Source organism: Myotis myotis, unplaced genomic scaffold (genome assembly GCF_014108235.1).
Source record: "Myotis myotis isolate mMyoMyo1 unplaced genomic scaffold, mMyoMyo1.p scaffold_m19_p_6, whole genome shotgun sequence".
Classification (NCBI taxonomy): domain Eukaryota; kingdom Metazoa; phylum Chordata; class Mammalia; order Chiroptera; family Vespertilionidae; genus Myotis; species Myotis myotis.
The window spans coordinates 85,336,915-85,347,976 of record NW_023416368.1 but is presented as its reverse complement, the minus strand read 5'-3'; the positions used below and the strand labels follow the sequence as shown (position 1 = coordinate 85,347,976).

Here is an 11,062-nt window from a genome sequence, read left to right as displayed (position 1 = left end):
CAAGAATCCTAAGGAAAGGATTGGGTGAAGCATGACCAGACACTGGGGGAGGGTGGCTGTCATACACACAGGTTTCAGGACTCCCCCAACATTTTTGGGGTAATATGCTGCTTTTCTGCTGTGTGTATGGGAGATGAAGAAATGAAATTCCATTGGAATCAGAGACAAAAACATCATCACCCATGAGTCAATAAGCTGTGAGGACAAAAGGTGAAGCTGAGTTCTCTCTCAGTACTGGGGTAGGAAGGAGAGACAGGTAGAGCCCAGCTGGCATGGCTCAGTGGTTGAGCATCGACCTATGAACCAGGAGGTCATGGTTGGATTTCCGGTCAGGGCACACGCCCGGGTTGCAGGTAGGGGACGTGCAGGAGGCAGCTGATCAATGATTGGCTCATCATTGAAGTTTCTATTTCTCCCTCTCTTTTCCTCTCTGAAATATATATGTAATTTTTATTTGTTTAAAGAAGAAGAAACAGGTCAAGAAGGCAGAGATGGAGTGAGCTATAGGGCATCTACAACAGTCACAGCAAGAGCAATAATATGCCCTCTTATGAACTCTGCTCTGTGCTGGACAATAACTAGGGGCTTTATATTTCTCTGTATTAATCAAGATTCTTTATGTTTCAAGTGGTCAAAAATCCAATTCAAACAGGCGTATGCATAAAGGAAATTAATGGCTTGTGTAATTTGAAAAATTTAGTGGGTCCACTTCAGGTACAGTTGGATCCAGGGACTGAAAAGATGTCAGGATTTTGTTGCTGTCTCTTGGCTCCAATTTTGCTCTAAGAATGAGACTGTCTGTTGTCCCCTCAAATCCAATCACCTCCTATGGTGATAGAACTAGTGACTTTTACCTGGTCACCCAGAGTAAAAACTGCCTTTCCAGTCTCCTTTGCAGCAAATGTGATCATGTGACTAAGTCCTGGCCAATGAGATGTAAAAGGAAAGGATGTGGGCAAATACAAGGTCCTGCTCTTAAAGGGGTAGTCCTCCCCTTCCTCCTCTTCTACCTCCCGCTGTGTGGAGTGGATCCTGTGGAGTCAGGTGGGTCACACCCTCTAAATAACTGAGCAACAAAAGGAAAGGAGCATGGAACCGCCATATTGTATTGCTGCTACTTGGATTGTTGCATAAGAGAGAAATAAATGTCCATTTTACTTGAACCACTATTATTTGGGTTTCTATTATAGTAGCCCGAAGAACATTTTAAGTAACATAGCCCCACTCCAAGGCAGGCTCACACCTCCTGGGAGCATTGCCAGGCTTACATCCCACCATCTCCTTCCTCCTATGCAAGGAGAACAAACCCCTTTCTCCCATCAGGCCCAGCAAAAGGCCCACAGCAGATGCCCATTGGGCCAATTGAACCAATAGCAGCGGTTCTCAACCTGTGGGTTGCGAACAATGAAAATACATCCTGTATATCAGATATTTACATTACGATTCATAACAGTAGCAAAATTACAGTTATGAAGTAGCAACGAACATAATGTTATGGTTGGGGGTCACCACCACATGAGGAACTGTATTAAAGGGTCGCGGCATCAGGAAGGTTGAAAACCACTGGAGAGGAATGAGATACTAATTAGCCAGGCCTGGGTCCTGGGCCCATCCTTTGAGCTGGCAGAGGAATTTCAAACCACAGGAGTCAAGTCTGGGAGGGCACAACAATTGAAATTCCATTTGGGTGTTGTTACTAGGAGAAGGGAGAATTCTGGTGAATGGGCAATAAAACAAGCCCTAGGGTTCTAAACATTGTCTTTGGAGCAATAATGGGGGATGCTCAGGCCCTGTCTGGGGTAAGAGAGGAGATAGAAGAATCTAAGCATCATGTAGGGTCTGTTAAAAGACAGATTACAGCTTTGGCCGGTTTGGCTCAGTGGATAGAGCATCAGTCCTCAGACAGAAGGGTCCCGAGTTCCATTTAGGTTAAGGGCATGTACCTCGGTTGGTGTCTCATATCATCCATGTTTCAGTCAAGGCACATGCCCGGGTTGTGGGCTCAATCCCCAGTAGAAGGCGTGCAGGAGGCAGCCGATCAATGATTCTCATCATTGATATTTCTATATCTCGCTCTCTCTCCCTTCCTCCCTGAAATCAATACAGTACACAACATGCTACTCTACAGGCTTTTTAAGGGGGAGGGGTTACTATGAGTATTAAGACCTTAGTACTAATTGGGTGTAAATAACAATATCTTGAACTAGCTTAAGCAAATAATAATCTATATATATAAAAGGCTAACATGCAAAGTGTCCCCACGGGAGTTCGACAGGGAGACCGGGAGTTTGATTGCTCGCTATAATGTGCGCTGACCACCAGGGGGAAGCGCAGAATGAAGGAAGGCCCCAGCTGGCAGCCGGAAGGAAGGCCCCGATTAGCCCTGATTGCCAGCCAGGCCTAGGGATTCTACCTGTGCATGAATTTCATGCACTTGGCCTCTAGTTGCTATATAATGTAATATGTCCATTTTATCTCAATAAAAATAAAATAATTGTTATTCTTATGGAGTGCTTACTATGTACCAGGCTCTGTTCTAATAATCTATCTCATTTAATCCTCATAATAACACTGTGGAGTAGGCACTATTATTTCACCCATTGTATACATGAAAAACTGGGACTAGGGAGGGTTAAACTATCCAAGGTGACAGGGTAGGTGGCAAGGCTGGGGTGCGATGTGCTAGAACATGTGCACTTAACAACTGGCTGGTTAGCCTCTCAGAATCACAGTTTACAGTTTCTGTCTTTCTTACACACACAGTCCAAATACAATTTCCTGAGGAAGAGATTCTCTGACTCACCTTGTTTTTTGAAAGTGCACAGGCAGCCCTGGCCGGTGTGGCTCAGTTGGTTGAGTGTCTTCCCTTGCACCAAAAGGGTGCCAGTTCGATCCCAGGTCAGAGCACATGCCCCGGTTGCAGGCTTGGTCCTGCAGTCCAGGTGTGTATGGGAGGCAACTGATCACCACATTGATGTTCCTCCCTCCCTCCCTCCCTATCTCCCTCTGGCCCTTTCTCTCTAAAATCAATAAAAATATTAAAAAATAAAAGTGCAGGGTACTCAGGCATAGCTCTACCCCATAACTAACAAGATCTGTATCTTTACATCTCTTAGTGGGGCTTTTCTCTAATCTTTGCTTCACAGATATTCCGCCCCTCCCCCAACAAATATTTCTTGAGCTTCTACTGTGTACCAGTCTTTGTTCTATGTGCTGGGAACACAAAAATGAACAAAACAGACTACTGAGGGCAGTGAATCAATAACAAAACATCCTACACATTAGATTATATTACCCACAGAGGATGCAAAATCTATACTAATAAAAGGGTAATATGCTAATTAGACTGGGAGACCTTCCAGGAGACCTGGACAAAGCCATGGTGGGGAGGCCGAGGCAGTTAGGGGCAATCAGGCCAGGAGGGGAGGGCAGTTGGGGGTGAGCAGGCTGGTGTGGGGGTAGTTGGGGGTGAGCAGGCCAGCAGGGGGGGCAGTTGGGGGAGAGCAGGCTGGTAGGGGGGGCTGGTGGGGGGCCGTTGGGGGCAATCAGGCTGGCGTGGGAGGGCAGTTGGGGTGAGCAGGCCAGTGGGGAGGGCAGTTGGGGGGCAAGCAGGCTGGTGGGGGGGCCGGGGGGACCGTTGGGGGCAATCAGGTCGGTGGGGGGGGCAGTTGGGGGCGATCAGGCCAGCAAGGGGGGACAGTTGGGGGTGAGAAGGCCGGCAGGCAGAGTGGTTAGGGGCAATAAGGCAGGCAGGCAGGTGAGCAGTTAGGAGCCAGCAGTCCCAGATTGTGAGAGGGTGCAGGCCAGGCTGAGGGACACCCCACCCCATGCACGAATTTTGTGCACCAGGCCACTAGTATATATATATAAAAGGCTAATATGCAAAGTGTCCCCTCAGGAGTTCGACCAGGAGACCAGGAGTTTGATTGCTTGCTATGACATGCACTGACCACCAGGGGTGGCACAGAATGAAAGAAGGCTCCGGGACAGCCTGAAGGAAGGGCCCGATCGGTCCTGATCACCTGCCAGGCCTAGGGACCCTACCCATGCATGAATTTCGTTCACCGGGACTCTAGTAATAATAATAATAAGCCACTTAAGGGCAATGGGGAGTGTGGGATGATAGGGCTGCTGTTTTAAATAGGGTGATCAGAGAGGACTTCATTGAGAAGGTGACATGAGGGCAGAGGCCTGAATAAAGTGAAGGAGTGATCCCTGATATTTAGAGGAAGAACCTTCAAGGCAGAGGGAACAGCTGGTGCAAATGCCCATGTTATCTTCACCATCTGCCCACTTCTTCCCTCCAGGCAAAGGTGTTCCTGGCTACTCCATCTGACCACCTTGTTGCCCAATAAAAAGCTGCACCCCCTTTCCCGGTAAGGCCCGGTCAAGTCCTAGGATGGGAGCTCAGCGATTGCATTTGGATCACATGCCTGCCCTGAACCAATCACCGTGCTCTGGGGAATGGAGCGTTTAATGGGCTAATCTGGGGCTGGCAGGAGCAATCAGGCAGGTATCACCCCTCCTCAGGCATGTGCCTTTGTGGGGTGTTTACCCCCGTTTAAGCTCAGGCCAAGCAAATAGCTTTTATGGTTTGTTCTAGAATTACTTGCCACATTATTAAAAGAACTGCACACTCCTTATAAAATGCCGAATATACAGATGTAAACAGTACATTTTTTACAAAAAGCAAAATCACAAAACCTCACACTCCAGAATATATGCCATTTGACCAGTACAGAGTCATTTCATACATGCTGTCTGGCGGCACTGCCTCGCATTGTGCAAACACTCAAGAGCGAGTCACTATGACGATTTTATTTTACTCCTACCCAGACCGGGATGTGTTAATTCACGCGATAATATCAATAGCTTGCATTTTTGGAATGTTTGCTATACGCCAAGCCAATTCTTACAGATGAAAATGCTGACGCTCAGATAAGGTCGGCACCTGCCCAAGGTCACACAGCAAGAAAGTGTTTCCGATACAGAAACCCCGAGGGGTTCCCGCCCCCGCCCCCAAGCGGCAGCAGGGCGAGAGGGCCCCTGCCTCCTCCCGCGGGGCCTGGCGGGGCTGCCGCCTCCCCTTATCTCAGTCCAGGCTGCCTGCTGGTCCCGCCCCCTCGGGGAAGCTGCCACTTGGAGGCGCCTGGCCGGGAAGGGCCTGGTCAGCTGTGTCCGGTGGAGGCAACTGCTGACCCAGCTGTGGACTGTGCCAGAGGTGGAGGAAGTTTGGAGAAGGAGCTCTGGGCCCCCCGCGGCGGGGGCTGCATCATGGATCACCTCGGGGCGCCCCTCTGGCCTGGAGTCGGCTCCCTCTGGCTCCTGCTCACTGGAGCCGCCTTGGCTCCCCCTCCTAACTCCCCGGGCCCCAAGTTTGAAAGCAAAGGTAAGGAAGGATGGAGCTGTGGACGGACCCCGACACGGTCCTGGAGGGCAATGCAGGGGCCGGAACTGTCAGCCTCGGTCCTGAGGACCGAGCTGGTGTCTGAAGCCCCAGGGCGGTTCTGCGGAGGCCTGCGGGGTCTAAGTCCCCGGGCTGGGTTCTCGGGGGTACCGCTGGAGAGAAACGCAAGGCTCCTGTTTTATCTTTTCAGGGAGCTGGGACATGCTCCATCCTAATGGGTCTGGGCTCCGCGGTCTGGAGTCCCTGGGGGGAGAGGACCTAGCGGACCTCCGGCGAGGGAGGGAGGAAAACCCGGGTCCGAGGCACAGGGGCCGGGCCGCAGGCGACTGTAAACACGGTTTGCGTGCGGGCACCAGATCCCCTGCGACGCTGGGTTGAGGGAGGGGGCGGGGGGCACGGTTGGCGCTATCGGGAGGCCAGGAGCCTGCCGGGTCCGATAGGGGGCCCCGCCTCCTCCATACCCACCCACCGGCTGGCTGGTCCTGGGCCGGGGCGGCGGGTGGGCTGCGGGAGACCGGGGCCTTGAACGCTGCGCTCAGTTCAGCGGGTGGCGGGATGGATGGGTATGTGTGGGGCAACAATAAGGCAAGTATCCTGGGCCCGGGAGTTCGGGAGGCACCACCTCTGCGTACCCCTCCAGGGCCCTGCTGGGGTGGAGAGCTGGGTGGGGCTTTTGTCTTATCGGTCCGCACAGGCGACGGGAAAGAGGGGGAGGGCGCTGTGGTCCGAAAACTGGGCTCGGCTCGCCTGACCCTTCCCCTTGCCCCCAACTCCCCGCCCCCAACCCCCCCCCCCCGCCCCCAGCGGCCCTGCTGGTGGCCCACGGGCACAAAGAGCTCCTGTGCTTCACCGAGCGGTTGGAAGACTTGGTGTGTTTCTGGGAGGAGGCGGCAAGCGCGGGGATCAGCCCCGACAACTACAGCTTCTCCTACCAGCTCGAGTAAGTCCGACGGGCAGGCGGAACGCCTCCAAGGGTGGCGGGGCGGGCGGGGCTGGCACCTCCCCTGCCGGTGGGAAGCCCGGGGTATCAGCACGGACACCTCCCCTAGTGGCCGGGGCTGGAACACTTCGGTGATCACCGGTTGAGCGGGGCTCCAAACCTCAGGGCTGGGACAGCAGCCTCTCAACCAGGTCCAAGGTGTCGCCTACCTGGGTCTGGGACGCCCCCTCGTGGTAGTGACCAGAATAAACCTGGCCGGGTCAACACCCCCCAACTTGCTCCCTTCCCTCCCGGGTCCCGCCTCACTCAGGGGTGAGCAGTGGAAGCCGTGCCGCCTGCACCAGGCGCCCGCGGCGCGCGGAGCGGTGCGCTTCTGGTGCTCGCTGCCCACGGCCGACACGTCGAGCTTCGTGCCCTTAGAGCTGCGCGTCACAGCGGCCTCGTCCGGTGCTCCACGCTACCGCCGGGTCATCCAGATCAACGAAGTGGGTAAGTTCGCCGGCAATGGGCGAGTGGATGGAGGGAGGTCTCTGTCTCCGCCCACTGGAGCCGCCCTTCTCGGCAGTGCTCCTGGACCCCCCAGCGGAGCTAGAAGCGCGGCGGGCGGACGAGGGCGGCCACGTGGTACTACGCTGGCTCCCACCTCCTGGGGCCCCCATGGCGAGCCTCATCCGCTACGAGGTGAACATCTCCGCAGGCGGCGCCGCAGGGAACGCGCAGAAAGTGAGACTCGCCCCTACTGCCCACCCCCAGCTCTCCCAAAGGTCCAGCCCCTCTAAGTCCCGCCCAGACGGTCACCACGGCCTCGCCCCTCCAGGTCCGCCCCTGACGCCCGACATCCCATTGCCCTGGGGCCCCAGACAGCTCCACGCCCACGCACAAGACCCCTTTCTCCAAGCCTCCCCAGCCCACCTAAACCCTGTCCCAAACCCTAGATCACTTTCAGGGCCCGCCCCCTCCATGCTCTGGGCCCCTGTTTACCGGCCCCCATCCTGATTGGCCCCGAGCCCTCCTGGAGCCCCACCTCCTACTCTCATTGCTCCTCGGGCGCCGTCCTTCCTTCCTCTGATTGGCCGCCCCACCTGCCTGTGTCCTTTCGCGCGGCCAGGTGGAGATCCTGGACGGCCGCACCGAGTGCGTGCTGAGCAACCTGCGGCGCGGAACGCGGTACACCTTCACGGTGCGCGCGCGTATGGCGGAGCCGAGCTTCGACGGCTTCTGGAGCGCTTGGTCGGAGCCTGCGTCGCTGCTGACAGCTAGTGGTGAGGCCCCAGGTAGGGGTGTAGGGGGGTTGGGGCTGAGCTTGGGGCCAACCCACTGCCCTGACCTATTCCTGGCTCTCCAGACCTGGACCCGCTCATCCTGACGCTCTCCCTCATCCTCGTGCTCATTCTGCTGCTGCTGGCCGTGTTCGCTCTCCTCTCCCACCGCCGGTGAGCACCCCATTTGGCCACCTGATCCAGACCCCTCCCCACTAGGTCCCCCCTTTCCTTGTGGAAACCTAGGCTCAGAGAGGTAGGCACCTGCCCGAGGTGAACAGTAAGGAGTCAGTGGCAGGGCTGGGATGCAAGCCAGGCTCAGACTCTTAGTTAAAATATGCTGGGGGACAGCCATCTGGTTTTTCCCTTTTAGATTCCTTTGCAAATTCCTTTACTTTTGTAAAGTCAACGAGATGGGCTTAAGGGAAAGAGGTAAGCCCTGTGTTCCTTCTCTTCCGTTAAGCTCTTCAGACACTTTATGATATGACCATTCCTCTGAGGGTGGTTGTAACTCTAAGCACATACCATGTGGTTTCACACCACCAAGCTTTGGCACATGCGATTCCTGCCTTGTCTGCTTGGCAATCTCCTCGTTGTCTTTTAAGGCTCTGTTCATTTATTGGGTTAGAAAATACATATTGAGTGTCAACTATGTATTAGGCACAGGGAAGAGGAGTGGAGACCAAGCCAGACATGTCCCTGACCCGGTGGATCTCATAGTTGAGTCAGACAACAAACAAGGGAACCAACAGATATTTGATTATAAGTTATGATGAGTGATATCACAGAAATGGGATATGGGGACATGACAGCATGGATAGGGAGGGAGGTGACCTTAGAGTAGAAATCTGAAGGTTGGAAGGAAGCAGCCATGAAAAGCAGGGAGCAGAAACAATTGTGCAAAGGCCCTGAGGTGGGAATGAGCTTGGCACAATGAAGCACCTTCAAGAGCTCTATGGCTAGAACAGAGTGTGTGAGGAGGGAGTGGTGGGTGATGAGGGGAATGAAGTAATAGGGGTGACAGTAGGCAGGGTTGCCTGCAGGGCTGTAGGGAGGAGATAATGCATTGGGGAACCAGGGGGAAGAGTGGGAGAGGTGACACGATGGACCTCCAGGCAAGCCTGGGCCAGGTTTAGGGGGGCATGGGGCACTGTGTATTGAACTCCTACACATCCTTCAAAACTGTTTCAGTTGCCTTCCTGTATGTCTGTCTCTATAGATGCTTCAGCCAAAGCCCCTGCTCCCCATCCCCTGTGCACTCCTCTGCCTTCATCAGGATCACCAGGAGCGAGGAGTGTCTGTGCCCCTGCGACTGGATACGGAGGGGATATAGGTGTGTTCAACGACACATGCCCATGTACTTGTTTCTTTTGGTCTCACCAGGGCTCTGAAGCAGAAGATCTGGCCTGGCATCCCAAGCCCCGAGAGTGAATTTGAGGGCCTTTTCACCACCCACAAGGGTAACTTCCAGGTAGGTAGTCTGGTTGTCCCCTCAGGGCCTGTGGCGTCCCTGCTCCTGTGGCCAAACTCCAGGTTTCTGAGCTGGCTGGTACTGCTTCCCCAGCTGTGGCTGTATCAGAATGACGGCTGTCTGTGGTGGAGCCCCTGTACCCCCTTCGCAGAGGACCCACCTACCCCACTGGAAGTCCTTTCTGAACGCTGCTGGGGGGTGACACAAGCAGTGGAGCCAGGGACAGATGATGAGGGGCCCCTGCTGGAGCCAGTGGGCCGTGAGCATGCCCAGGACACCTACCTGGTGCTGGACAAGTGGCTGCTGCCCAGGAGCCCGCCCAGCGAGGACCCCCCACAGTCTGGGGGCAGTTTGGACATAGCAGCCATGGATGAAGGCTCAGAAGCATCCTCCTGCTCATCGGTTTTGGCCCTGAAACCAGAGGGGGCCTCGCCGGCCAGCTTTGAGTACACCATCCTGGACCCCAGCTCCCAGCTCCTGCGCCCAAGGGCATTGCCCCCTGAGCTGCCCCCCACCCCACCCCACCTAAAGTACCTGTACCTCGTGGTGTCGGACTCTGGCATCTCAACTGACTACAGCTCAGGGGGCTCCCAGGGCATCAAGGGGGACTCATCCAATGGCCCCTATTCCAACCCTTATGAGAATAACCTTGTCCCAGCCCCCGAGCCTTCACCTCCCAGCTATGTGGCCTGCTCCTAGGACTCTAGGCCTCAGATGCTGGGGCACCCAGCATGACCTCAGTGCTAGTCTAGGGCCAAGGCCTATCTGGCAGGGTTGGTGAGGCCTCTCTCAGGACCAGGGGCATTTCTGACCTGGCTCTGAGCCTAATCCATCCTTAGGAAGGCACAGCCTTGCAGTATTTCTAAATGTACAGGTGTATTTTTTTGTTTTATATATCTATATCTATAAATATATGTATAGATATGTAGATATAGATAGATATATTGCTGCTCTTATGGCTTGGGCTATAGGGGGAACAGTATAAAAGGCTGTGAGCTCCGTCTGAAATTCAGGACTTGGAAGTCTGAATAATAATCATAATAAAATGAACTAACCACTGTAAGTTACACTAGCTGCCATAACAAACAACTTCTAAATCTGAGTGGCTTAACACAGTTAGTTTCTCTCATACTTCAATTCAAACAGGTGGGCAGCCATCCCTGGGATGAGTCAGAAGCTGAGACTCTTCTGGTCTCTAGCTTCACCATCCAGGGTCACCCTGGGGTGTTTAGTTAGATCCTCAGCATCCAACCAGCCAGCAAGTAAAGGGAGAGAAAGAATTCTGTGGGCCATTTTAAGGATCTAGCCTAGAAGTGGGCTCCAGTGGCCAGAAATGGTCACGTGACCTCAGCTAGAGCCATGGATGGCTGGAAAATGTAATTTAGCTGTGCACCCACAGAGAGGAAAGCTGTTTAATGGGCCTCTAGCTTGTCTCTACCAGTAACAGTAACAACATTAATTCACAGGGCTTTATTCTATATCAGGCCCCATTCTAAGGAAGCATTCTGATGACGACAAATGTTATGAAGTGGGCTCAATGGGAGTTCAAGTTTAAACACTTTTTATTATTATTATTATTATTATTATTATTATTATTTTTTAATCCTCACCCGAGGATATGTTTTCCATCGATTTTAGAGAGGAGGGGAGTGGGAAAGAGCTACATTGATGTGAGAGAGAAACATTGATCAGTTGCCTCCTGTACCCACCCTGACCAGGGATCAAACCCACAACCTGGATATTTGTCCTGACCTAGAATTGAACCTGACTGTGACCCTTTGGTGCACAGGAAAATACTCTAGCCAGCTGGGCCTCACTGGCCAGGGCAAGTTTAACCATTTTTTAAAAGTTTGGCATAACTTACGAAAGCTGGACATATGCATACCTTCTGCTGCAGCAATTCAATTTCTAGATATAGAGCCTAAAAACCCTCACACATACACCAGGACCTGTGTACAAGAATGCTCATAGCAGTGAATAAGTCA

At 53.5% G+C, this 11,062-nt stretch overlaps 1 protein-coding gene across 2 annotated transcripts; it reads left to right on the top strand.

The window, feature by feature from the left end:
• The first annotated feature begins 5,025 nt into the window (after positions 1-5,025).
• On the top strand, positions 5,026-10,733 carry EPOR (erythropoietin receptor). 2 transcript variants are annotated; one of them, XM_036315062.1, is made up of 9 exons: positions 5,026-5,389; positions 5,598-5,744; positions 6,212-6,347; positions 6,658-6,836; positions 6,913-7,070; positions 7,456-7,609; positions 7,693-7,780; positions 8,990-9,077; positions 9,171-10,733. In XM_036315062.1, exons 1-9 carry the CDS (start codon positions 5,275-5,277, stop codon positions 9,774-9,776), a joined length of 1,671 nt encoding a protein of 556 aa, XP_036170955.1. In that variant the 5' UTR covers positions 5,026-5,274; the 3' UTR covers positions 9,777-10,733. The 2 variants fall into 2 exon arrangements, with proteins under 2 accessions (XP_036170955.1, XP_036170956.1); XM_036315063.1 differs by lacking the exon at positions 5,598-5,744 and having other exon boundaries at positions 5,034-5,389.
• Positions 10,734-11,062: the final 329 nt, after the last annotated feature.

Bases quoted from the DNA above. Each gene is read 5' to 3' on its own strand.
- EPOR (XM_036315062.1), top strand. From the start codon at position 5,275: ATGGATCACCTCGGGGCGCCCCTCTGGCCTGGAGTCGGCTCCCTCTGG. The intron at 7,610-7,692 runs GTGAGGCCCCAG...CTGGCTCTCCAG, and splicing joins GTCGCTGCTGACAGCTAGTG to ACCTGGACCCGCTCATCCTG. The intron at 9,078-9,170 runs GTAGGTAGTCTG...CTGCTTCCCCAG, and splicing joins CCCACAAGGGTAACTTCCAG to CTGTGGCTGTATCAGAATGA.